The 25,849-nt window shown below is 54.5% G+C and overlaps 1 protein-coding gene across 1 annotated transcript; it reads right to left on the bottom strand.

Moving 5' to 3' along the window:
• Positions 1-11,236: 11,236 nt before the first annotated feature.
• Positions 11,237-24,219, bottom strand: LOC103172541. Its single transcript, XM_042346173.1, has 4 exons — positions 24,199-24,219; positions 20,069-20,413; positions 16,807-17,151; positions 11,237-11,861 (listed from the first exon to the last, which is right to left on the bottom strand). The coding sequence occupies exons 2-4, from the start codon at positions 20,331-20,333 to the stop codon at positions 11,764-11,766; spliced, it is 708 nt and encodes a 235-aa protein (XP_042202107.1). The 5' UTR covers positions 20,334-20,413; positions 24,199-24,219; the 3' UTR covers positions 11,237-11,763.
• Between the last annotated feature and the right edge of the window lie 1,630 nt (positions 24,220-25,849).

The following is a 25,849-nucleotide window of genomic DNA, read 5'->3' as shown; positions in this document are numbered from 1 at the left end:
CTTTGCTTTTCACCACAACCTCCTCATTACCCGCTCCCCCACTGTTCCCATCCTCACTGGTGCCCTGTTGTCCTGCACTGTTCCTGGCGTTGTTCCTATTGCCCCTCTTGCGGATGTTGGCAGCCCCTGGGTCCTGGCCATCTCCTGTGGGGGTGCCTGACTGGGGTTAACCCCCGAACTGCCTGGGGGTTTGCCTTGCCCACCCCTTGCCCTCTCCCCGCCTGCTCATGTGGGCACCGAGGGTGTCTGATACTGGGCTGCGTGTAGACTGTGACAGGAAGGGAGGGGAGTGAGCAGGAGATTTATACACAGGAAATGTGGCCGCCCACATGGTGACTGAGAAGGCAGAAATGAAACTTAATTTAACAGCTTCACAGAAAGAACCGGCGCAGCCCGTCAGCCCCCATCCCCAACCCAGCTCAGCCTGTCAGCCCCCATCCCCAACCCAGCTCAGCCTGTCAGCTCCCAGGCCCAACCCAGCTCAGCCTGTCAGCCCCAGGCCCAACCCAGCTCAGCCTGTCAGCCCCAGGCCCAACCCAGCTCAGCCTGTCAGCCCCCATCCCAACCCAGCTCAGCCTGTCAGCCCCAGGCCCAACCCAGCTCAGCCTGTCAGCCCCCATCCCCAACCCAGCTCAGCCTGTCAGCTCCCAGGCCCAACCCAGCTCAGCCTGTCAGCCCCCATCCCAACCCAGCTCAGCCTGTCAGCCCCCATCCCCAACCCAGCTCAGCCTGTCAGCTCCCAGGCCCAACCCAGCTCAGCCTGTCAGCCCCCATCCCCAACCCAGCTCAGCCTGTCAGCCCCATCCCAACCCAGCTCAGCCTGTCAGCTCCCAGGCCCAACCCAGCTCAGCCTGTCAGCCCCCATCCCCAACCCAGCTCAGCCTGTCAGCTCCCAGGCCCAACCCAGCTCAGCCTGTCAGCCCCCATCCCCAACCCAGCTCAGCCTGTCAGCCCCCATCCCCAACCCAGCTCAGCCTGTCAGCTCCCATCCCCAACCCAGCTCAGCCTGTCAGCTCCCATCCCCAACCCAGCTCAGCCTGTCAGCTCCCAGGCCCAACCCAGCTCAGCCTGTCAGCCCCATCCCAACCCAGCTCAGCCTGTCAGCCCCCATCCCCAACCCAGCTCAGCCTGTCAGCCCCCATCCCCAACCAGCTCAGCCTGTCAGCCCTATCCCAACCCAGCTCAGCCTGTCAGCCCCCATCCCCAACCCAGCTCAGCCTGTCAGCCCCATCCCCAACCCAGCTCAGCCTGTCAGCTCCCAGGCCCAACCCAGCTCAGCCTGTCAGCCCCCATCCCAACCCAGCTCAGCCTGTCAGCCCCCATCCCCAACCCAGCTCAGCCCGTCAGCTCCCATCCCAACCCAGCTCAGCCTGTCAGCCCCCAGGCCCAACCCAGCTCAGCCTGTCAGCCCCCATCCCCAACCCAGCTCAGCCTGTCAGCCCTATTCCCAACCCAGCTCAGCCTGTCAGCCCTATTCCCAACCCAGCTCAGCCTGTCAGCCCCCATCCCAACCCAGCTCAGCCTGTCAGCCCCATCCCCAACCCAGCTCAGCCTGTCAGCCCTATTTCCCAACCCAGCTCAGCCTGTCAGCCCCCATCCCAACCCAGCTCAGCCTGTCAGCTCAGCCCAACCCAGCTCAGCGCAGCAGCCCCCAGGCCCAACCCAGCTCACCCTGTCAGCTCAGCCCCAACCCAGCTCAGCGCATCAGCCCCCAGGCCCAACCCAGCTCACCCTGTCAGCTCAGCTCCAACCCAGCTCAGCCCATCAGCCCCCATCCCCAACCCAGCTCAGTCTGTCAGCTCAGCCCCAACCCAGCTCAGCCCGTCAGCCCCCATTCCCAACCCAGCTCAGCCTGTCAGCCCCCATCCAACCCAGCTCAGCCTGTCAGCCTATTCCCAACCCAGCTCAGCCTGTCAGCCCCATCCCCAACCCAGCTCAGCCTGTCAGCTCCCAGGCCCAACCCAGCTCAGCCTGTCAGCCCCCATCCCCAACCCAGCTCAGCCTGTCAGCTCCCAGGCCCAACCAGCTCAGCCTGTCAGCTCCCATCCCCAACCCAGCTCAGCCTGTCAGCCCCATCCCAACCCAGCTCAGCCTGTCAGCTCCCAGGCCCAACCCAGCTCAGCCTGTCAGCTCCCAGGCCCAACCCAGCTCAGCCTGTCAGCTCCCATCCCCAACCAAGCTCAGCCTGTCAGCTCCCAGGCCCAACCCAGCTCAGCCTGTCAGCTCCCAGGCCCAACCCAGCTCAGCCTGTCAGCTCCCAGGCCCACCCAGCTCAGCCTGTCAGCCCCCAGGCCCAACCCAGCTCAGCCTGTCAGCTCCCATCCCCAACCCAGCTCAGCCTGTCAGCTCCCAGCCCAACCCAGCTCAGCCTGTCAGCTCCCAGGCCCAACCCAGCTCAGCCTGTCAGCCCCCAGGCCCAACCCAGCTCAGCCTGTCAGCTCCCAGGCCCAACCCAGCTCAGCCCGTCAGCCCCAGGCCCAACCCAGCTCAGCCTGTCAGCCCCATCCCCAACCCAGCTCAGCCTGTCAGCCCCAGGCCCAACCCAGCTCAGCCTGTCAGCCCCCAGGCCCAACCCAGCTCAGCCTGTCAGCTCCAGGCCCAACCCAGCTCAGCCTGTCAGCTCAGCCCCAACCCAGCTCAGCCTGTCAGCTCAGCCCCAACCCAGCTCAGCCTGTCAGCTCAGCCCAACCCAGCTCAGCCTGTCAGCTCAGCCCCCAACCCAGCTCAGCCTGTCAGCCCCAGCCCAACCCAGCTCAGCCTGTCAGCTCCCAGGCCCAACCCAGCTCAGCCTGTCAGCTCAGCCCCAACCCAGCTCAGCCTGTCAGCCCCCATCCCCAACCCAGCTCAGCCTGTCAGCCCCATCCCCAACCCAGCTCAGCCTGTCAGCTCAGCCCCAACCCAGCTCAGCCCGTCAGCCCCCATCCCCAACCCAGCTCAGCCTGTCAGCTCAGCCCCAACCCAGCTCAGCGCATCAGCCCCAGGCCCAACCCAGCTCAGCCTGTCAGCTCAGCGCAACCCAGCTCAGCCTGTCAGCCCCATCCCCAACCCAGCTCAGCCTGTCAGCCCCCATCCCCAACCCAGCTCAGCCTGTCAGCTCAGCCCCAACCCAGCTCAGCCCGTCAGCCCCCATCCCCAACCCAGCTCAGCCCGTCAGCTCAGCCCCAACCCAGCTCAGCCTGTCAGCTCAGTCCCAACCCAGCTCAGCCTGTCAGCTCAGCCCCAACCCAGCTCAGCCTGTCAGCTCAGCCCCAACCCAGCTCAGGCTGTCAGCCCCCATCCCCAACCCAGCTCAGCCTGTCAGCTCAGCCCAACCAGCTCAGCCTGTCAGCTCAGCCCCAACCCAGCTCAGGCTGTCAGCCCCCATCCCCAACCCAGCTCAGCCTGTCAGCTCCCAGGCCCAACCCAGCTCAGCCTGTCAGCTCAGCCCCAACCCAGCTCAGCGCAGCAGCCCCCAGGCCCAACCCAGCTCACCCTGTCAGCTCAGCCCCAACCCAGCTCAGCGCATCAGCCCCCAGGCCCAACCCAGCTCACCTGTCAGCTCAGTCCCAACCCAGCTCAGCCATCAGCCCCATCCCCAACCCAGCTCAGTCCTGTCAGCTCAGCCCAACCCAGCTCAGCCCGTCAGCCCATTCCCCAACCCAGCTCAGCCTGTCAGCTCAGCCCCAACCCAGCTCAGCGCATCAGCCCCCATTCCCAACCCAGCTCAGCCTGTCAGCCCCCATCCCCAACCCAGCTCAGCCTGTCAGCCCCCATCCCCAACCCAGCTCAGCCTGTCAGCTCAGCCCCAACCCAGCTCAGCGCATCAGCCCCCAGGCCCAACCCAGCTCAGCCTGTCAGCTCAGCCCCAACCCAGCTCAGCCCGTCAGCCCCCATCCCCAACCCAGCTCAGCCAGTCTGCCCCCATCCCCAACCCAGCTCAGCCCGTCAGCTCAGCCCCAACCCAGCTCAGCCTGTCAGCTCAGCCCCAACCCAGCTGAGCCTGTCAGCCCATCCCAACCCAGCTCAGCCTGTCAGCCCCATCCCCACCCAGCTCAGCCCGTCAGCCCCCATCCCCAAACCAGCTCAGCCTGTCAGCTCCAGGCCCCAACCCAGCTCAGCCCGTCAGCCCCATCCCAACCAGCTCAGCCTGTCAGCTCAGCCCCAACCCAGCTCAGCCCGTCAGCTCAGCCCCAACCCAGCGCAGCCCGTCAGCCCCCAGGCCCAACCCAGCTCAGCCCGTCAGCCCCCATCCCCAACCCAGCTCAGCCTGTCAGCTCAGCCCCAACCCAGCTCAGCCCGTCAGCTCAGCCCCAACCCAGCGCAGCCCGTCAGCCCCCAGGCCCAACCCAGCTCAGCATGTCAGCCCCCATCCCCAACCCAGCTCAGCCCGTCAGCCCCCATCCCCAACCCAGCTCAGCCTGTCAGCCCCCATCCCCAACCCAGCTCAGCCTGTCAGCTCAGCCCCAACCCAGCTCAGCCTGTCAGCTCAGCCCCAACCCAGCTCAGCCCGTCAGCTCAGCCCCAACCCAGCTCAGCCTGTCAGCCCCCATCCCCAACCCAGCTCAGCCTGTCAGCCCCCATCCCCAACCCAGCTCAGCCCGTCAGCCCCCATCCCCAACCCAGCTCAGCCTGTCAGCCCCCATCCCAACCCAGCTCAGCCCGTCAGCCCCCATCCCCAACCCAGCTCAGCCTGTCAGCTCAGCCCCAACCCAGCTCAGCGCATCAGCCCCAATTCCCAACCCAGCTCAGCCTGTCAGCCCCCATCCCCAACCCAGCTCAGCCTGTCAGCCCCCATCCCCAACCCAGCTCAGCCTGTCAGCTCAGCCCCAACCCCAGTGTCACCTGAGCCTCAGCACTCAGTGTCAATGTCAGTGTCAGTGTCAACCTGTCAGTGTTAGTGTTGGTGTCAGCGGTCAGTAGGTCGATTGGTGGATCGCTTTCCAGGGGAAATAATCCCTTCAAAAAACAATTGTTCACTCAATCCACGACTGTGTGTGAGACGCTGCTGTGTGCAATTGGCTGCCGCGTTTTTTCCACAAAATATACAGTCACTATTTTACAGTATATCGTGTGAAGCGCTTTGAGACGTCTCAACGACATGATAAGGCGCTGTATCAAATGCAAGAATTATTATTTTTTAATATCCTCACACCGTGCGAGTTAGTGTGTGTGCGTTGGTATGTTTGTGAGTGTGTGTATTGGTGTGTATATGTGTTGTATTTTGAGTGCGTGTGTGAATGTCTGCGTATTGGTGTGTGAGTATGTGTATTGGTGTATGTGTAGGTGTGTGAGGTTGTCTTGGTGTCTGTCTGTTAGTGTGTGTGTATGTGTGTGGGAATGTGTGTGTGTTGGTGTCAGCGCTTTGGGAAATCCTCCCGACGTGAAAGGTGCTCTATAAATGTAATCTTGTTGTTGTTGTCTGTGTGTGTGAATGAGTGTGTGTGAACGTCTGTGAGTGTGTGTTGCTATCAGTGTGAGTATATTGATTAATGAGCTGAGGTTGTGACAGACAATTAGCTGATGTCAGTCACATCACATCCCCAACACTGTCACACATCACATAGTGACTGCACATTTGTGGGTGAAATGTGGCAGCCAATGGTGCACAGCATCTCACAAACAGCTGTGGATTGAGTGACCACTGATACCACTGTCCGGCAGCTTTCCCGCTGCTTGTCCAGCTCGGACCTCCCTCCCCATTAGTTAGGGCTTTGGCTGTGGGGTTACCAGGAGCTGAGGGGAGGATTCCCGGCCCCAGTGACCCCTGGTCTGTCCTTCCAGGCCCTGTGGTGAGCCGGGCCGGGCTGTGCTGCCATCAGCAGTGAGTGCCCTGGAATCCCGCGGCCCCTCCCGGCTCAGGAACCGGCCGAGAGACCGGCACAGAGGGGGGGCCTTGATTCCCACGTTCCACTGTCAAACATGTCACCGTGGGGCCAGTTCAGCTCCTCCAAAAAAATGGTTCCCTGTCCAGTCAGGAGTCTGAGGGGAGCTTTACCCCGTCACTCGCCAACTGCACACACGTCAGTCTCCCTCCCTCCATGTACACACACATCAGCAAAATCTCAACACAGTCAGCAAAACGTCCACATAAAACTCCAACAATGGCTGAAAACACCCTCCCAAATGCCACTGATAAACACACAAACCAGATGCACTGGCCATACAGCGTTGAGGATCACAAACTCAGTGCTCGGGGTAAAGTGTCAGCTCAGCCCTGCACTGTCAGCCTGGACTGGGAGCTCACTCAATACAGCCTTGATATGGGGCTCAAACCCCCGACCCCCAATCTTCTGACTCCAGCCAAGAATACAACCAACTGAGTTTCTGTAAAATGCAGGATTTCTGTAATTAATGTGTTAAATAAGCTCTCAACTTCTCTTAGCAATGTTAATATATATATTTGAGACATGTGGTCATCTCCTATGAGGAGAGTTGGTTGTGACGAGCTTCAAAGAAGATTCTTGCTGAAGAAGGAGAAACAAAAGACTCTTTATAAACAATAACTGTTCTCATTCCTTGTCAGTCATTTCCTCATGGAGACTGGTCTGCAGCTGGAGAGAGAGAGAGCTGTGTGGCATTTCCTTTTACATAGGAACCATCTTACAAAAGACAACAGGTGAAGGTCACCTAATCAACAGTATAAACGGAGATCGATTCGAAAAGAGAAAGAAGAGATGGGAACTTGGAGTCGCGAACCATATTCCAGTTTCTAAAGAAGGAAGATCCAGACTACGATTTCAACAACTCTAACCGTACAATAATACCCGGATACGCCGTATATAGATACTTTGGGTAATAGGGAACTGGGAACCGTACAATAATACCCGGATACCTTTGGGTAATAGGGAACTGGGAACCGTACAATAATACCCGGATACCTTTGGGTGATAGCGAACTGGGAACCGTACAATAATACCCGATACCTTTGGGTAATAGGGAACTGGGAACCGTACAATAATACCCGATACCTTTGGGTGATAGCGAACTGGGAACCGTACAATAATACCCGATACCTTTGGGTGATAGCGAACTGGGAACCGTACAATAATACCCGGATACCTTTGGGTGATGTACAATAATACCCGGATACCTTTGGGTGATAGCGAACTGGGAACCGTACAATAATACCCGATACCTTTGGGTAATAGGGAACTGGGAACCGTACAATAATACCCGATACCTTTGGGTGATAGCGAACTGGGAACCGTACAATAATACCCGATACCTTTGGGTGATAGGGAACTGGGAACCGTACAAGGGTGGAGGGGGAGGAGCCAGATGGAGGGGGAGGAGCCAGGGGAGGGGGAGGCAGGGGGAGGAGCCAGGAGAGGGAGGAGCCAGGAGAGGGGGAGGAGCCAGGGGAGGGGGAGGAGCCAATGGGAGCGGGAGGAGCCAGGGGAGGGGAGGAGCCAGGGGGAGTGGGAGGAGCTAAGGGGAGGGGGAGGAGCCAGGGGAGGGGGAGGGGGCGAAGGTGACCAATGTCGCAGCAGAAAAAAAAGGTCTTCAGCCGAGACCTGAGAATGGGAAGAGAGGGGGTGAGGGGAAGGGAGTGAGGGAGGGAGTTCCAGAGCCTCGGGACGCAGTGGCTGAAGGCACAGCCACCGAGGGGGGAGCGGGGGACGAGGAGGAGGTCAGACCTGAGGAACGAAGGCAACGGGTACTGTTGTGAGGAGAGAGGAGGTCAGAGAGGTCGGAGGGGCAGAGGAGTGGAGGGATTTGAAGACAAGAGTGAGGATCTTGAAGTGGATCCTCTCCGGACAGGAGCCGGTGCAGTCTGACCAGGACTGGGGGGATCGGGGAGTGGGGTTTGGGTGGGGGAGGGCCAGGACTGGGGGATCGGGAGAGGGGTTTGTGTGGGGGGGAGGGCCAGGACTGGGGGGATCGGGGAGTGGGGTTTGGGTGTGGGGGGGGAGGGCCAGGACTGGGGGATCGGGGAGTGGGGTTTGGGTGTGGGGGAGGGCCAGGACTGGGGGGATCGGGGAGTGGGTTTGGGTGTGGGGGGGAGGGCCAGGACTGGGGGATCGGGGAGGGGGTTTGGGTGTGGGGGGGAGGGCCAGGACTGGGGGGATCGGGGAGTGGGGTTTGGGTGTGGGGGGGAGGGCCAGGACTGGGGGGTCGGGGAGTGGGGTTTGGGTGGGGGGGGAGGGCCAGGACTGGGGGATCGGGGAGAGGGGGTTGGGGGGGGGGGTGGGGGGATCGGGGAGAGGGTTTGGGTGTGGGGGGGAGGGGCCAGACTGGGGGGATCGGGGAGTGGGGTTTGGGTGTGGGGGGGAGGGCCAGGACTGGGGGGATCGGGGAGTGGGGTTTGGGGGTGGGGGGAGGGCAGGGGGGGGGGGGGGGGGGGGGGGGGGGAGGGCCAGGACTGGGGGGATCGGGGAGGGGTTTGGGGTGGGGGGAGGGCCAGGACTGGGGGGATCGGGGAGTGGGGTTTGGGTGTGGGGGGAGGGCCAGGACTGGGGGGATCGGGGAGAGGGGTTTGGTGCGGGTGAGAATGCGGGCGGCAGAGGTTTGAATGATCTGCATTTTATGGATGGCAGTGGAGGGGAGGCCGGAGGTGGAAAAATAGAGTTGGGTGTCGTCCGCATACATGTGGAAATGTACCCCATGTACCCCATCCCCAAGAGGGGGCATATAGATCAGAAAGAGGAGGGGGCCAAGGATGGATCCTTGGGGTACCCGCAGGTGACCGGGTGAGAGGGGGAGGAGAAGCCGTTTGTGCAGATGTACTGCTGGCGGTTTGTGAGGTAGGACTCGAACCGGGCGAGTGCGGTCCCACTGAGGTGGATGATGGAGGAAAGGCGGTGGAGGAGGATGGAGTGATCGACTGTGTCGAACGTGGCGGAGAGGTCCAGGAGGACAAGGAGGCAGAGGGAGCCCCGGTCACAGATAGAGAGGATGTCGTTTGTGACTTTCACAAGCGTAGTCTCTGTACTGTCCGGTGGGCGGAAACCGGACTGGAGGGGTTCGAAGAGGGAGTGGGAGGAGAGGTGTGCGCGGAGTTGGTTGGCAACAACGCGATCTGGGACTTTTACGAGGAAGAGCAGGTTAGATATATGGCGATAGTGGCCGGGGTTTGAGGGATCTCGGGAGGGTTTTTTGAGGAGGGGGGTGATGACAGCAGTTTTGAGGGGGTCAGGGACTGATCCGGAGGAGAGGGACTGGTTGATGACGTCAGCCAGTAGTGGGCAGAGGAGGGGGAGCTGTGTGACCAGAAAGTTGGTGGGGAGGGGGTCGAGGCAGTAGGTGGTGGGTTTCATGGAGGTGATGGTGGGTGAGAGGGAGGAGGGAGAGATGGGGAGGAAGGAATGTAGGATGGGGGTGGTGGTAGGAGCAGATGATGGGGAGGGTGAGGGGGGCAGAGAGGGCGTGGTGGTGGGTGACAAGAGGCAGGAGGATGAGGCTGCCTGGCGGATGTTGTGTATTTTAGATGAGTCCATGACCTCCTCGCACTTGGCATTGGATGTGAAGATTGGGGGCCTGAGGGGGGCCACGGAGTAGGTAGTGGGCGGTGGAAAAAAGGATTTTAGGTTTGTGTTTAGCCTCCAAGATGATGTTGGGGTAGAAGCAGTTTATGCGCGTGTCAAAGGACAGCGGTAGCTGTGGAGATGCTCGAGCCACAGTTGGGATGGACTGAGGCCAGTTTTCCGCCATCTGCGCTCGAGCAGCTGGGTTTGGGTTTTTAGGGAGCGGAGATGGTTGTTGTACCGGGGATCAGGTGGGTTTGGAGATGGTGGTTGTACCAGTGGGATCGGGAGGGTTTGGAAATGGTTGTTATACCAGGGGGATCGGGAGGGTTTGGAGATGGTTGTTGTACCAGGGGAATCGGGAGGGTTTGGAGATGGTTGTTGTACCAGGGGAATCGGGAGGGTTTGGAGATGGTTGTTGTACCAGGGGAATCGGGAGGGTTTGGAGATGGTTGTTGTACCGGGGGATCGGGTGGGTTTGGAGATGGTGGTTGTACCGGGGGGTTCGGGTGGGTTTGGAGATGGTCCTGGATTTCAGGGGAATGAGGGAGTCGAAGGTGGAGGAGAGGCGATCATGGAGCAGCTGGATGGCTGCTTCAGGATCTCCGCAGGTGGAAGGCCAGAGGGATAGGATATTTGATGATGAGAGGGCCTTTGAGAGGGTCTTAGGGGGGAGCCTTTTCCATCGGCGGTAGAGAATGTTTGAGAGCTTAGTGGAGGAGAGAGGGATGTGAGGAGAAGGAGATGAGAAAGTGGTCCGAGATGGCCTTGTCCACTATGCTAAGGTCGGAAATGTCAAGGCCGTGGGTGATGATGAGGTCGAGGGCATGACCACGGTTGTGGGTCGGTGAATTAATGTGAAGGGTGAGGTTTAGGGAGGAGAGGAGGGCAGTGAAGTCGGCAGAAGTGGTGCCACGAGTTTAGGTGGAGGTTGAAATCGCCCATTATGAGCAGGCGCTCGGAACAGAGGGACAGGGAAGAGAGGAGAGTAGAGATGTAGAGAGGAAGGAGCCGGGGGGCTTAGGGGGGCTGTAGACCAGGAGGATTTTCAATCGGAGAGAAGGAGGAAGAAGGTGAGGTGCTCAAAGGAGGGGAAGCAATCAGAGGAGTCGGGGGAAAGACCAAGGGAGGCTTTGGAGATAAGGGCCACCCCATCGCCACATTGGTTTGGACGGGGGGTGTGGTGGAAGGTGTAGCCAGGAGGGGCGGCTTCAACTGGGGGTTGGGGTCCCTGGGGGAGAGCCAGGTTTCGGTGAACCGCAGCATTTGCAGCGTTTAGTTTGGTCAATTTAAATCATTGTGAACTACAGTATAAGTGGATACGTGAGCATAATTACATTTTGTTCTTTTAATTACTATATCTATTATTAATCTGAATTAATAAACCTTGATTAATTGTACAATAATTCTGTCAGTCCTTACTTCACAGTAGGGTAACAAAAATAAATCAACCCTTACAAAGCGAGAGACCAGGGTTCGATTCCCGGCAGAGCAAAATCTTTGGCAAATTTCCTTACTCCACACACTTGATAATAGTCCCTCAAGAAAACAATATTAAATTGGTCACTTCAATCCACGACCGTTTGTGGGACATTGCAGTGCACAATTGGCTGCCGTGTTTCGCCCACAAACATACAGTCAATTCACTTTACAGTATATTTGGTGAAGGGCTTTGAGTCGTCTCAAAGACGTGAAGAGTGCTATATCAAATGCAAGGATTATTTATTTATTTATTAATTATAACAGAGGCGTGTGGAGTAAGGAAACTTGCCCAACATATCGAACCAGGTCCTCTCACTTGCGAGGTGAATGTTCCAACCACTAAGCTACAGGTCTCCACTTTAAGATCCACATAATCAACTGAGCCTGTGGTCACCTCCCCTCTCCCTTGCTCTGCGTCCAACCACATCCGAGTCCCTGCTCTCTCCCCGTCGTGTCTGTGCTGGTGCTCGCTCCCCACTGCCGCTCTTCAATCCCATTGACCTCCACCTTCTCAAATCCTTGCATATAATTCCTCCTGTCTTTATCTAATGCCCAGTAAACACTATTCTGGTTTGAAGAGCCATGTGGGCGAGGCATTCCACACTCTAACCCCGTCTGTAAAATATCTCCTCTAAATTGACACGTTCCCCTGATGATAACATGACTTTGTGCCTCGTGTCACTGCCTCTGATCAGATGACGTGTGGAGGTCCTGTGTGGAACTTGGGAAAAAGACTCCTTACATTTGTCACATCTTCATTTCCCCAAAGTCTGACAAGTCGCCTTCAGTGTGGATTAGTTCAGGTAAAACATGGAGGCAAATGTACAGGACTGTTTCTTCACAAACTACACATCTTGTAGGTGAGGAAAGCTGCTGCAACACAGGCCAGGACTCCCAGAGCTGTCCCCATGTTGATCCAGACCTGTTCTCTGCTCCCTGTGTCCAGACAATGTGGAGAGAATGAGAGAATCAGAGCTTCACAACAACTGACATTTACACAGCGCCTCACATGTAAACAAACACAAAACAATCTATACTAATAAAACAGCAAACTATACTAATAAAGAGACATGAGTTATAGCTCATTAGAAAGTTCTTGGAACTGGGAGTGTCATGGGCACTTGGGGATTGTTTTCAGGGATCTCCTACCGTTGACGAGCTATGACCTAAACAAGCTCAGCACACAGGATGCCCGCAGGTTGTGCCCGCAGTTACACCTGGTAGCTATGGCAATTCACAGTGGCGGGTGGAATCATAGAGCACACACACCGCACACACACACACACACACTCAGACACAGCCTGGAGGTGGTAAGGTGGAAGCCTCCTGAGGCCGTGTTGCCGTTTGGCTGCTTTATTTACCTGGTGTTCCTGGGCGGCCACGCGATGGGTGGGGCAATGATGGAGTTGGGCAGGTGATGGCCACGGGGTTTCCAGGTTCTTCCGCGGCTCTTCCATGGCCTAGGAGCGATAGCCGGGGAGGGTGAATCCTGGGGCTCGAGTTGGGGCACCGTCTGCGGCTGGGGTTTCTCCCCTCCCCTCCCCTCTGGAGTTTAGCCGCTCCCCTTATGTAGACAATAACTTCCTGTACCTGTTGCAGCTTCACTTGCAACCACAGGATCCAACATGGAATGTAGATTAACACACAGACAGACATTCCGTCTTCATTATACTGAGCTGGAGGACTTCTGTCGTGTCTTGCATGCCTTTGTGAGTCCAAGTCCTGCAGGGCTGTTCTTTGAGCGAGCAATTTATTTTAACCTGTTCTTGCATGCCTTTTTGCGTCAAAGTCCAGCTGTGCTTTTCTTTGAGCAGCCAACTCATTTTGCCGTGATCTTGCAGTCCTTTCATCACAGAAGTCCTGCCATGCTCTTCTTTGCTCTTCAGTTTCATTTAATCGGCCTTCTCTCTTTTGTCTGGCATTTTTATTTGTCCTTGAAAGGCTTGATCTTCGCTTCTTAGGCATCTTCCCTTAAGATTAAGAAAATGTACTATTGGGAGGACTCCTGTGGGAGGACTGTAGCTCCCATGACCACCTGAAAAAACTCCCATACATTTGTTGCAGAATATATTACATATAGCCCTTTGGAAGGCTGTGTGCTTTCCTCTGTCACTACTTTCTTGCAGAATACCATGCATACCTCATATTTTGGGGCTTAATTAAAGCATTTTTTAAATATAGCTCATCAACAAAAGGAGATCCCTGAACAAAAAATGCCCATGACATTCGTGCATGAAAGGCCTTTCCGATGAGGTCTACGTCAATCAGTTATTGCGTTGTTGGCGGAAACACAGACACATACAGACAGAAACTCCGTCTTTATTAATAAAGGTAATCTATCTATCCTAATAAAGTCAAAGTGTCTGTCTGTGCATCTGTCCATGTGTCAATCTACGTTCCATATTGGATCCTTTGTTTACAAGCGGAGCTGCAAATGGGTGGGTACAGCTCGTGCAATATAAATTTACATCGTGCCTTTCACGTAAAGGAATGTAGAAGTTGGAATTGGGTTGAGTCATCAATGCCTTGGGACATCCTCCCAAAGTGAAGGTGCTATTGGTGTTATGATTGCCTGTGAATTAGTTTGGCCACAGTCGGGGTCTCAGGCTACAGTCGGGGTCTCAGGCTACAGTCGGGGTCTCAGGCTACAGTCGGGGTCTCAGGCTACAGTCGGGGTCTCAGGCTACAGTCGGGGTCTCAGGTTACAGTCGGGGGATCAGGCTACAGTCGGCATCTCAGGATACAGTCGGGGTCTCAGGCTACAGTCGGGGTCTCAGGTTACAGTCGGGGTCTCAGGATACAGTCGGGGTCTCAGGCTACAGTCGGGGTCTCAGGTTACAGTCGGGGTCTCAGGTTACAGTCGGGGTCTCAGGATACAGTCGGGGTCTCAGGATACAGTCGGGGTCTCAGGATACAGTCGAGGTCTCAGGATACAGTCGGGGTCTCAGGATACAGTCGGGGTATTAGGCTACAATCGGGGTCTCAGGCTACAGTCGGGGTCTCAGGCTACAGTCGGGGTCTCAGGTTACAGTCGGGGTCTCAGGTTACAGTCGGGGTCTCAGGATACAGTCGGGGTCTCAGGATACAGTCGGGGTCTTAGGATACAGTCGGGGTCTCAGGATACAGTCGGGGTCTCAGGATACAGTCGGGGTCTCAGGATACAGTCGGGGTCTCAGGTTATAGTCGGGGTTTCAGGTTACAGTCGGGGTCTCAGGTTACAGTCGGGGTCTCAGGATACAGTCGGGGTCTCAGGATACAGTCGAGGTCTCAGGATACAGTCAAGGTCTCAGGATACAGTCGAAGTCTCAGGCTACAGTCGAGGTATTAGGCTACAGTCGGGGTCTCAGGCTACAGTCGGGGTCTCAGGATACAGTCGGGGTCTCAGGTTACAGTCGGGGTCTCAGGATACAGTCGGGGTCTCAGGATACAGTCGGGGTTTGGGCTATTGATACAATACACATTGAGGCCTTTCACATCGGGCGGACATTACAAAGTGCTCGACAGTCCAGGTTTGGCCCCCGAGCTGAGGGTGATGTTGGGTTGAGTTACAGTTGGTTTGGGATTGGATTATGGTTCGCCTTGTAGTGGCCTCTTCCTCCTCACTCTGGGCCTCTTCCTCCCCACTCTGGGCCTCTCCTTCCTCACTATGGGCCTCGCCCTGCCCACTCTGAGCCTCGCCCTCCCCACTCTGGGCCTCTTCCTCCCCACTCTGGGCCTCTCCTTCCTCACTATGGGCCTCGCCCTGCCCACTCTGGGCCTCGCCCTCCCCACTCTGGGCCTCTCCCTCCTCACTCTGGGCCTCGCCCTCCTCACTCTGGGCCTCTCCCTCCCCACTCTGGGCCTCTCCTTCCTCAGTACGGGCGTCTCCCTCCGCACTCTGGGCCTCGCCCACCTCACTATGGGCCTCGCCCTCCCCACTCTGGGCCTCTCCCTCCTCACTCTGGGCCTCTCCCTCCTCACTCTGGGCCTCTCCCTCCTCATTCTGGGCCTCGCCCTCCCCACTCTGGGCCTCGCCCTCCCCACTCTGGGCCTCGCCCTCCCCACTCTGGGCCTCGCCCTCCCCACTCTGGGCCTCGCCCTCCCCACTCTGGGCCTCGCCCTCCCCACTCTGGGCCTCGCCCTCCCCACTCTGGGCCTCGCCCTCCCCACTCTGGGCCTCGCCCTCCCCACTCTGGGCCTCGCCCTCCCCACTCTGGGCCTCGCCCTCCCCACTCTGGGCCTCGCCCTCCCCACTCTGGGCCTCGCCCTCCCCACTCTGGGCCTCGCCCTCCCCACTCTGGGCCTCGCCTTTGGAAGAGACGTAATCCCAGTCCAGGCTCTGGCTGTTCAGGGGGAAATGAAAGCTGCTGCGTCACTGGTGAAGAGAGGGGAGAGTCTCCTGGTGTCAAGGCCCACAGTCCCCCACATCACATTCATCTTCACGTCATGGCTGTCGCTGGGACCCCATTGTGTCAAATCCACTGATGTGTTGACGTACAAATCCAGTTCATTACACATTACTGAAGCTTTTTGAGACATTTAATGATATCAACACTGTATCAAAGGCAGCAATGATAATGATAATAACTGAGCCACTGGGTATTTGTTCCCAGTCCTGGACGGCTGCTTTAGTGTGGATCCCGTTACATTTCCCAGACGATAGGAACTCAATACATTACTCTGAATCTCTCCCATGTTTTGGTGCAATGAACAAACTCATTGTAAATCCCTTCCAGTCACTCCTGATATCAAACATAGGTTGACCCCGTGTTATGTTTAGAACTCTGAAGCTCGTGTACTGTCCCGCACCAGGCTTCGCGACCACATCACTCCAACCCTCGCCCTCGCTCACCTCCACTGGCTCCCCATCCCCCAGAGGATCCAATTCAAGATCCTCATCCTCACCTACAAGGCCATTCCCGGCCTCGCTCCCTCCTACCTCTCCGACCCACTATCCCCCACGTAGCTGCCCGTAACCTCCGTTCCTCTGGCTCCAGTCTGCTCCACGTCCCCCGCCCCTACCGCCCGACCATCGGTGGCCTTCAGCATCTCAGCCCCAAGGCTCTGGAACTCCATCCCCAGTGCCTTCGCCGCTTCCTCCCTTTCCTCCTTCAAGGCCGGTCTCAAGACCTTTCTCTTTGACCTTCACCCTTCAGCTCCCCTCTCGACTCTCTACCCCCTCCTCGTTCCCTCCCTTCCCTCCCCTTACCCTGACCATTCCCCCCTCCTCGCTCCCTCCCTTCCCTCCCCTCACCCTGACCATTTCCCTCCAATGCTCGGGTCCTGACCCAACTGTACATCGCCTTGGGACGTCCTCCCGACGTGAAAGACGCTCTATAAATGGAATCTTGTTGTCTTTTTGTTGTTTAGGGTGTGTACCTACACACAGTGTGAGGTTAGGGTGTGTACCTACACACAGTGTGAGTTTAGGGTGTGTACCTACACACAGTGTGAGTTTAGGGTGTGTACCTACACACAGTGTGAGTTTAGGGTGTGTACCTACACACAGTGTGAGTTTAGGGTGTGTACCTACACACAGTGAGAGTTTAGGGTGTGTACCTACACACAGTGTGAGTTTAGGGTGTGTACCTACACACAGTGTGAGTTTAGGGTGTGTACCTACACACAGTGAGAGTTTAGGTGTGTACCTACACACAGTGAGAGTTTAGGTGTGTACCTACACACAGTGTGAGTTTAAGGTGTGTACCTACACACAGTGAGAGTTTAGTGTGTGTACCTACACACAGTGAGAGTTTAGGGAGTGTACCTACACACAGTGAGAGTTTAAGGTGTGTACCTACACACAGTGAGAGTTTAGTGTGTGTACCTACACAAAGCTCCTGAGGACATTTGAGGAGCTGAAATCTGACAGTAAAACCTGACACAGTATAAGTTTACTCACTGGTTATGTTCAGTCGGGTCCCGTTCCCACAGACATCTCCCTCCACACAGCATTGATAGACGGCAGCGTCACTGACTGTCACTCGTCTGAGTATCAGAATGTAGGTGTTATTGGAGGTGACTCTGGACGGCTGGAGACGCTGATTAACAACTTCGTGATCTGTTTTCCTTCCATTTGTATCATGTGTTAAAATCCACTCCCTCTGCTGTCCCGGGAGTTGTCGGTACCAGTGTACATCACTGTGGCTCACGTCTGCGTTCTTCATGGAGCACTGTAACCGGGCCGGGTGTCCCTCTGTGACACGTTCCAGGGTCGGGGACTGAATGAGGAGAGGAGCAGCCACACCTTTAAGGGACAAATCTCCGTCAGTTACAGTCCAGCCTGGAGGGAACAGTCCTACACTGATCACAGGCAATTAGTTTGTTTCAAATCAGTGACTAAACTAAATATTGTCACTAACATTACATTAAATTATAACAATTATATAATACATTTAATTGTATAATCCAACTTGAAGATTCTCCTCAATGGGACAGACCAAAGCTTTATCTTATCCCAGGGAGTTTGGGGTAGGTATAGAGACCCAAGCCTTGGACTTTAACCAATGTGAGCACTGCTGACTGGCACTGCCGACACTTCCTGCTGCTTGTCCAGCTCGTATCACCGTGAGGTTACCTATACTAAATTATAATAATAATCCTCGCATTTGATATAGCGCTTTTCACATCTTCTAGACGTCTCAAAATCCTTCACAGAATAGACTGTAAAGTTAATTGATGGTATATTTGTGGGCAAACAAGGCAGCTAATTGCGCAAAGCAGTGTCCCACAAACAGTCATAGATTGAAGTGACCAATTTATTTAATTTTTCTTGAGGGATTATTATCAGGCGTGTGGAGTACCTTAAATTTCCCAAGTCTTCGCCCGGCTGGGAATCAAACCCAGGTCTCTCGCTTGCGAGGCAAGTGCTCTAACCACTGAGCTGCCGGCCTCCTGCGTAGCTACATCATCCAGACCATCCAGAACCCTACAGTCCACGTCCTCTCCCGCACAAGGATCTGCGACACAATCACCCCATCCTCGCCCGACTCCACTGGCTTCCCATCACACAGAAGATGGAGTCCTGTACTCAATGGTTAGAGCACTCACCTTGCAAGCGAGACACCTGGGTTCAATTCCCGGCAGGTCAGGGCGAAACCTTGGGCAAGTGTCCTTACTCCACACACCTGATAGTAATCCCTCCAAAACAATAATAAATTGTTCTTTTGCGATCCACGACTGTTTGTGAGACACTGCTGTGCGCAATTGGCTGCCGCGTTTCACCCACAAATGTACAGTCAATTCACTTTACAGTGTATTCTGTACGTGGAGTCCTGCAGCTCAGTGGTTAGAGCACTCGCTTTGCAAGTGAGAGACCTGAGTTCTATTCCCGGGGGGTCAGGGCCAAACCTTGGGCAAGTTTCCTTACTCCACACAGAGCCTAATAATAATCCCTCCAAAACCAAAACAATAAATTGGTCATTTTCAATCTACGACTGTTTGTGGGACATTGCTGTGCGCAATTGGCTGCCGCGTTCGCCCACAGATATACAGTCAATTCACTTTACAGTGTGTTCTGTGAAGCGCTTTGGGACGTCCTCCAGACGTGAAAAGCGCTATATCAAATGCAAGGATTATTATTATTCTGTGAAATGCTTTGAGACGTCTGGAATACGTGACTATATCAAATGCAAGGATTATTATTATTATTAAATTATAGGATAAAGTTCAAGATCCTGTTCCTAACCTTCAAAGCCCTCCATGATCTTGTTCCCCACTACCTCGGCCACCTGCTAACTCCTTACCACCTGTTCACCCCCTCCACTCAGCGGGCTCTGGCTTGCTTCACGTCCCCCGCCTGGCTCACCCCAATATTGAGGTGTGCACCTTCTACCACTCTGCCCCCACCCTCTGGAACTCTATCTCGCTGTCCCTCCGCCTTACCCCCTCCCTCGACACCTTCAAGACCCAACTCAAGAGCCTTCTCTTCGAATGTGCTTTCGATCACCCAGATTCCCCCCCTTCCCTCCATCCTCCCACACCCTGACTCCCAGCTCGGGTCTGAAACTCTGTCTGTCCAGCCCCTTGGGACGTCCTCCTGACATGAAAGGCGCTATTCAAGTGTGATTTTGCTGGTGGTGTTGTAGCTATAGGACGTCTGTGGAACGACAGGATTCCTGTATAATATTATATAATGTTGTAACAGTGCTCTGGGGGACTGCAGACCCGTCTGCTTCAGAACCAGTACAATCAGATGCCAATCACATTGGTTATTTACCAGAGGTCTTACCTTGAGGCAAACTTCACTCCAAAGCTTTGCCCTTCCCTGGAGGTCTGACTGGTTCAGGATTGAGCAGGTTTGGGCACGGTTCCTGGTGCCTGGCTTGATAACAGGCACCAGGAACAAAAGGGGTGTAGAGGTGTTGGCAGGCAGGATAGATAGTTTGGTTATCATAGAACCATAGAATTATGCAGCACAGAAGGAGGCCATTCGGCCCATTGTGTCTGTGTTGGCTCTTTGAAAAGACCTATTCAATTCTCCCCCGCGCTCTCCCCAGAGCCCTGCACACCTGTCTCCCCCAAATAATTATCTACTACTCTCTCAAAAGTTGTTAGCAAGTGTTTAAACTGGGCTCAGGGGTGGTTGGGGTAGTGTAAGACAGCACCCAACCAATTAGGGAAAACCTTAAAGCTTACAAGTGAAAACATAAACCCAAATATAACGGGTCTAACTCCAAAGGTTGGAGTAGAAGAAACAAAAAATGCTTATAAAGTAATTGGGAAAGGCATAAGACAATGGAGCTGTACTTGCATTAATACAAGAAGTCTGACAAGCAAGATGCGTGATCTGGAAGGCCTTGTAGGAGGTGACAGATTGGACATCATTAGCAACACAGAGATATGGTGGAATGACTCCAATCAATGGGATACACACCTGCAAAGTTATAAACTGTTCAGTAGGGACCGTATCAGGAGAAGAGGAGGTGGTGTGGCACGACATATAAACTCCATTAATGAGACACTAGTGAGTGAGGATATACAAAAGGAAAGGGCAGACACAGAATCACTTTGGGTAGAATTAAAAGATGGTAACGAGGTAAGCTATTACTGGGGTCTGCTATAGACTCCCAAGCCTGGGTGACAGCCTCAAAAAAAAGCTCCTGAGGACATTTGAGGAGCTGAAATCTGACAGTAAAATCTGGACACAGTATAAGTTTACTCACTGGTTACTTTGAGTCGGGTCCCGTTCCCACAGACATCTCCCCACACACAGCAGTGATAGACGGCAGCGTCACTGACTGTCACTCGTCTGAGTATCAGAATGTAGGTGTTATTGGAGGTGACTCTGGACGGCTGGAGACGCTGATTAACATCTTCGTGATCTGTTTTCCTTCCATTTGTATCATGTGTTAAAATCCACTCCTTATGCTGTCCCGGGAGTTGTCGGTACCAGTGTACATCGGTGTGGCTCACGTTGGCGTTCTTCATGGAGCACTGTAACCGGGCCGGGTGTCCCTCTGCGACACGTTCCAGGGTCGGGGACTGAATGAGGAGAGGATCAGCCGCACCTTTAAGGGACAAATCTCCGTCAGTTACAGTCCAGCCTGGAGGGAACAGTCCTACACTGATCACAGGCAATTAGTTTGTTTCAAATCAGTGACTAAACTAAATATCGTCACTAACATTATATTAAATTATAACAATTATATAATACATTTGATTGTATAATCTGACGTGAAGATTCTCCTCAATGGGACAGACCAAAGCTTTATCTAATCCCGGGGAGTTTGGGGTAGGTATAGAGACCCAAGCCTTGGACTTTAACCAATGTGAGCACTGCCGACTGGCACTGCCGACACTTCCTGCTGCTTGTCCAGCTCGTATCACCGTGAGGTTACATATACTAAATTATAATAATAATAATCCTTGCGTTTGATATAGAATACATCAACAACAACAACAACTTGGATTTATATAGCGTCCTCCACGCCGGACAGCGTCTCAGAGTGCTTTTCTATATCATTTCTATATCAACTGAGGCAATGGAGTGAAGAGCAACAGAGTGAGAATTCTGTTTGGGAATTAGGTGAGAGTGGGAATTAGGTGCAGGTGAGAACTTGTAAAAGAGAAACAAATCCCCCAAGAGCCTGCACAAAAGGTCACAGCCCTGTGGCGGTAGGTGTTGAGTGGGCGTTTAGTATATACGGAGTGTGAGCAAGCGAATAAAAGGTGTGAAATTACTTGTTTTTACCTACTTACCCCAAAACTGTTGAGACAAAACATGTCTGAAAACCTGGCAGGGCAGCTGAGACCCATTCCATGTACACTGTGTGCCATGTGGGAACTGCAGGATGGTTCATGTGTTCTGGACAAACACGTGTGTGTGTAGGAAGTACCCCCGGCAGCTTGAGCTGGAGCTCAGGGTCACTGAGCTTGAGGAGGGACTACAGTCACTACACAGGAAATGGGAGAACAAAGAATTTATGGATCGAACTTTTCAGGAGGTGGTCCCCCACAGCCACAGAGAGTTCAGGGGGTGGTCACCCCACAGCCACAGGGAGTAGGAGGTGGTCACCCCACAGCCACAAAGGGCTCAGAAGAAGGGTGAGTGGGTGACCATCCGATGTGGAGCAAAAAAAGAACAGGCAGAAATGCCCTAAGAGTGTGGCACTCACACACTGGTTCTCAGTACTGGATACCGGTGAGGACACCTCTGAGAGAAGAGTCCAAAGGTAACCGATGTTCAGGGGGACAAGGGGAGAAACACCAACGCTGCTGTTATCGGGGATACAAACAGTTAAAGGGACAGACAGGCGTATTTGCCATAAAGGCCGGGCTCGCGCCTGGTATGCTGCCTCCATGGGGTCGGGGTGCAGGACGTCACGGAACAGGTGCAAAATATCCTACATGGGCAAGGGGAAAGTCCGGAAGTTGTGGTCCACGTCGGGATCTATGATGTAGGTGATAAAAGGGCTGAGACCCCACAGGGAGAATATCAGAAGCTTGGGAAGAAGCTAAAGAGCAGGACCTCAATGGTGGTGATCTCGGGATTACTCCCAATGCCTTATACAACAACAACAACAACAAGATTCCATTTATAAAGCGCCTTTCACGTCAGGAGGACGTCCCAAGGAGCTGCACAGTTGGGTCATGACCCGAGCAGGGGGGAAATGGTCAGGGTGAGGGGAGGGAAGGGAGGGAGCGAGGAGGGGGAAATGGTCAGGGTGAGGGGAGGGAAGGGAGGGAGAGAGGAGGGGGAAGAGAGTCGAGAGGGGAGCTGAAGGCTCGGTCAAAGAGAAAGGTCTTGAGACCGGCCTTGAAGGAGGAAAGGGAGGAAGCGGCGAAGGCACTGGGGATGGAGTTCCAGAGCCTGGGGGCTGAGAGGCTGAAGGCCCGACCACCGATGGTAGGGCGTTGGGGCGGGGGACGTGGAGCAGACCGGAGCCAGAGGAACGGAGGGTACGGGCAGGTAGGTAGGGGGATAGTAGGTCGGAGAGGTAGGAGGGAGCAAGGCCGTGAATGGCCTTGTAGGTGAGGATGAGGATCTTGAAATCAATCCTCTGGGGATGGGGAGCCAGTGGAGGCGAGCGAGGGTGGGAGTGATGTGGTCCCGAAGCCTGGTGCGGGACAGTACACGAGCTGCAGAGTTCTGAATGACCTGCAGCTTGTGGAGGGAGGTGGCGGGAAGGCCGGCGAGGAGAGAGTTCCCGTAGTCCAGCCTTATACAAGTGAACACCAAACTGGGAGGATCAAACACATGAATGCCTGGCTGGAGAAATGGTGCAGGAAGGAGGGCTTCAGCTTTCTAAGCCACTGGGTCAAGTTCTGGGGCAGATGGGGCATGTGCACGAGGGATGGGTTTCACCTGAGCAGGGTTGGGACCAATGTCATTGCAACAAGGATAACAAATGCTGTTGGAAAGCATTTAAACTGATTTTGAGGGGGATGGGGATCAGAATGAATGTCGAATTCAAGATCCTCATCCTCACCTACAAGGCCATTCACCCTGACCATTTCCCCCCAATGCTCGGGTCCTGACCCAACTGTACAGCGCCTTGGGACGCTTCCCAACGTGAAAGGCGCTCTATAAATGGAATCTTGTTGTTGTAGCATCAGGGAGGGGAAACGAGTTACATATTGGATGAGGAGAGACAAACAGAAATGAAATAAGGAATAGTCCAGCAAACAGTGGAAAGAGATGGGGGAGAGATGTAAAGTGGATTAAGCCGATATTGGAGTACCTGTGTGTAAATGCACAGAGAGTGACGAATAATATTGGTGAGCTGCGACTCAAGGAGCCACATGGGGTTATGATGTAGTGGCAATTACGGAGACTTGGCTCAAGCAAGGACAGGAATGGGAGCTGAATATTCCTGGCTACATCCTATTCAGGAGGGATAGGGAAGGGAAAAAGGCAGGAGGGATGGCAATATTCATTAGGGACGCAGTCACAGTACTGGAACAGGACGATGTGTTAGTGGGTCCAAAAACTGAATCTATTTGGTTAGAGTTATGGAGCAGAAAAGGAGCTGTTACTGTTAGGTATTTACTATAGACCTCTAAATAGTGGGAAGGAGATAGATGAGCAAAATCTGCAGTAGATTTCGGAGAGATGCAAATCCAATAGAGTAGTGATAATGGGGGACTTCAATTATCCTCACATAGACTGGGAAACACAGCGTGTAAAGGGCAAGGAAGGGGAGGAATTCCTGAAATATGTGCAAGAGAACTTTCTGGATCAGTATGTTTCCAGTCCAACGAGGAAGGAAGCAGTGCTGGATTTAGTTCTGGGAAATGAAGTGGGGCAAGTGGAGCAGGTTTCAGCAGGAGAGCATCTGGACAACAGTGATCACAACATCATTAGGTTTAGAATAGTTATGGAAAAGGACCACAATCAATCAAAGGTAAAGGTAAAGACTCTCAATTGGAAGCGGGCTAACATCAGTGAGTTAAAAAGGGACCTGGCCAAGATAGACTGGAAAAAAAATTGGCAGGTAATACAGCAAACGAACAATGGGAAGCCTTTCAGGAGGAGATAGTTCGGGGACAGAGCAAATACATTCTCACAAAGGGGAAAGGTAGGACAGTCAAACCTCCCTGGATGACTAAGGAAATTGGGATTAAAATGAAACAGAAAAAAGAGGCTTATGACAAATGTCAGGTCCAAAACACACAGGATAGTCAAATAGAATGTAGGAAGTACAGAGGAGAAGTGAAAAGGGAAATAAGAGGGGTGAAGAGATTGCTATAGACTCCCAAGCCTGGGTGACGGCCTCGATCTGGAACTGTGGCATGAGATAAGGAAGGTGACCAGCAAGGGACCAACCACAGTAGTTGGAGATTTTAAACTTACCGGAGATTGACTGGGATAGCCATGTGTCTGCTGGTGAAACAGGGAAGGGGTTTCTCGAGTTAAGGGAAGGCTGTTTTATGACTCAGTTTGTATAGAGCCAACAAAGGGAGATAACATCTTGGATTTAATAATGAGCAACAGATGATCAAATCTTCACCATTAGACATCACAGAACAGGTGTGAAACCTTCTATAGGGGAAGGGGAACATCCAGAAGTCGGGGTCCATGTTGGCATCCATGATGTAGGGGCAAAAATGGCCTGAGATCCTACAGGGAGAGTATCAGAAGTTAGGGAAAAAGCTAAAGAGTAGGACCTCAAAGGTGGTGATCTCTGGATTACTCCCAGAGCCTCGTGCAAGTGAGTTCGGGAGCGGAGTCAAGGAGGAGGAGTGGAGCTGAGGCCTAGCAGCGGGTATTAAAACCCCACGAGGTGAGGGGTGTCGCACATCTACAAAAGTGATTTTGGCATGACGTCATAACTAAAAAATGGCCTGGCAGCCCCGGTCACTGCCATCCCAGCCATCACCACACAGCCTGAGGGCTGATGCCAACCCACTTATTGCTCGCTCCCGGTCTCTGTGTGCTCCCCGCCCGAGCCTCCCCCTCCACTCTAAATGTCTCTCCTCCCACCCCTCAATGTCTCTCCTCCCACCCCCCTCTATCCGCTACTCCCCCTCTGACCTTCTCTCCCACCGCCCTCCCCGCCTTCTCTCTCTCCACGACCCCATCACCGCTGCCCTCTGCTCCAGCCTCGGCATCCTCCACCGGGCTCTTCGTGGCTCCCGGCACTGGCTGTCCCAGAGCAGCCACCCCACGTGTCCCATTACTCACTCCCTCCGCTCAAACCGCCTCCTTAAGGCAAACACAACTTCCCCCTCCATCATACGTAGACCTCCACAACTCTCCATTCACACCACTCTCTACAGCCATCTCCCTGTACGCCCCCAAATCCTCTCCGCATCACTCTCTCCTCCCTTTCCTCACCACCAGCAAACCCACCCGCTTTTCCTTTCAAAATGTCCGTTCCCTCTCTAACAAAGCCCTCACCACCCATGACCTCATCCTGGATGATCACCTCGACATTCTTGGGTTCATCGAAACATGGCTCTCCCCAATGTCCCCTTCCCCCGAGTTGAAGCCTCCCCTCCAGGCTACACCTTCACCACACCCCCCGGCCAAATCAACATGGTGGCGGGGTAGACCTCATCTCCAAAGCCTCCCTTGGCCTCACTCCCTACTCCTCTGGCTGCTTCCCCTCCTTCAAGAACCTCACCCTCTTCCATCCCTCTCTCCCATTGAAAATCCTCCTCGTCTACCCGCCCCTAAGCCCCCCGGCTCCTTCCTCTCTACATCTCTACTCTCCTCTCTTCCCTGTCCCTCTGCTCCAAGCGCCTGCTCATAATGGGCGATTTCAATCTCCACCTAAACTCCCCTTACACCACTTCTGCCGATTTCACTGTCCTCCTCTCCTTAAACCTCATCCTTCGCATAAACTCACCCACCCACAACCTTGGTCATGCCCTCGACCTCGTCATTACCCACGGCCTTGACATTTCCGACCTTAGCACAGTGGACAAGGCCATTTCGGATCACTTCCTCATCTCATTCTCCTCTCACATCCCTCTCTCCTCCACCAAGCCCTCAACCATTA

This window comes from Callorhinchus milii, unplaced genomic scaffold, assembly GCF_018977255.1.
Source record: "Callorhinchus milii isolate IMCB2004 unplaced genomic scaffold, IMCB_Cmil_1.0 Scaffold370, whole genome shotgun sequence".
Taxonomy (NCBI): domain Eukaryota; kingdom Metazoa; phylum Chordata; class Chondrichthyes; order Chimaeriformes; family Callorhinchidae; genus Callorhinchus; species Callorhinchus milii.
The sequence above is the reverse complement of the archived record's forward strand: the minus strand, read 5'-3'. Positions and strand labels throughout refer to the sequence as shown.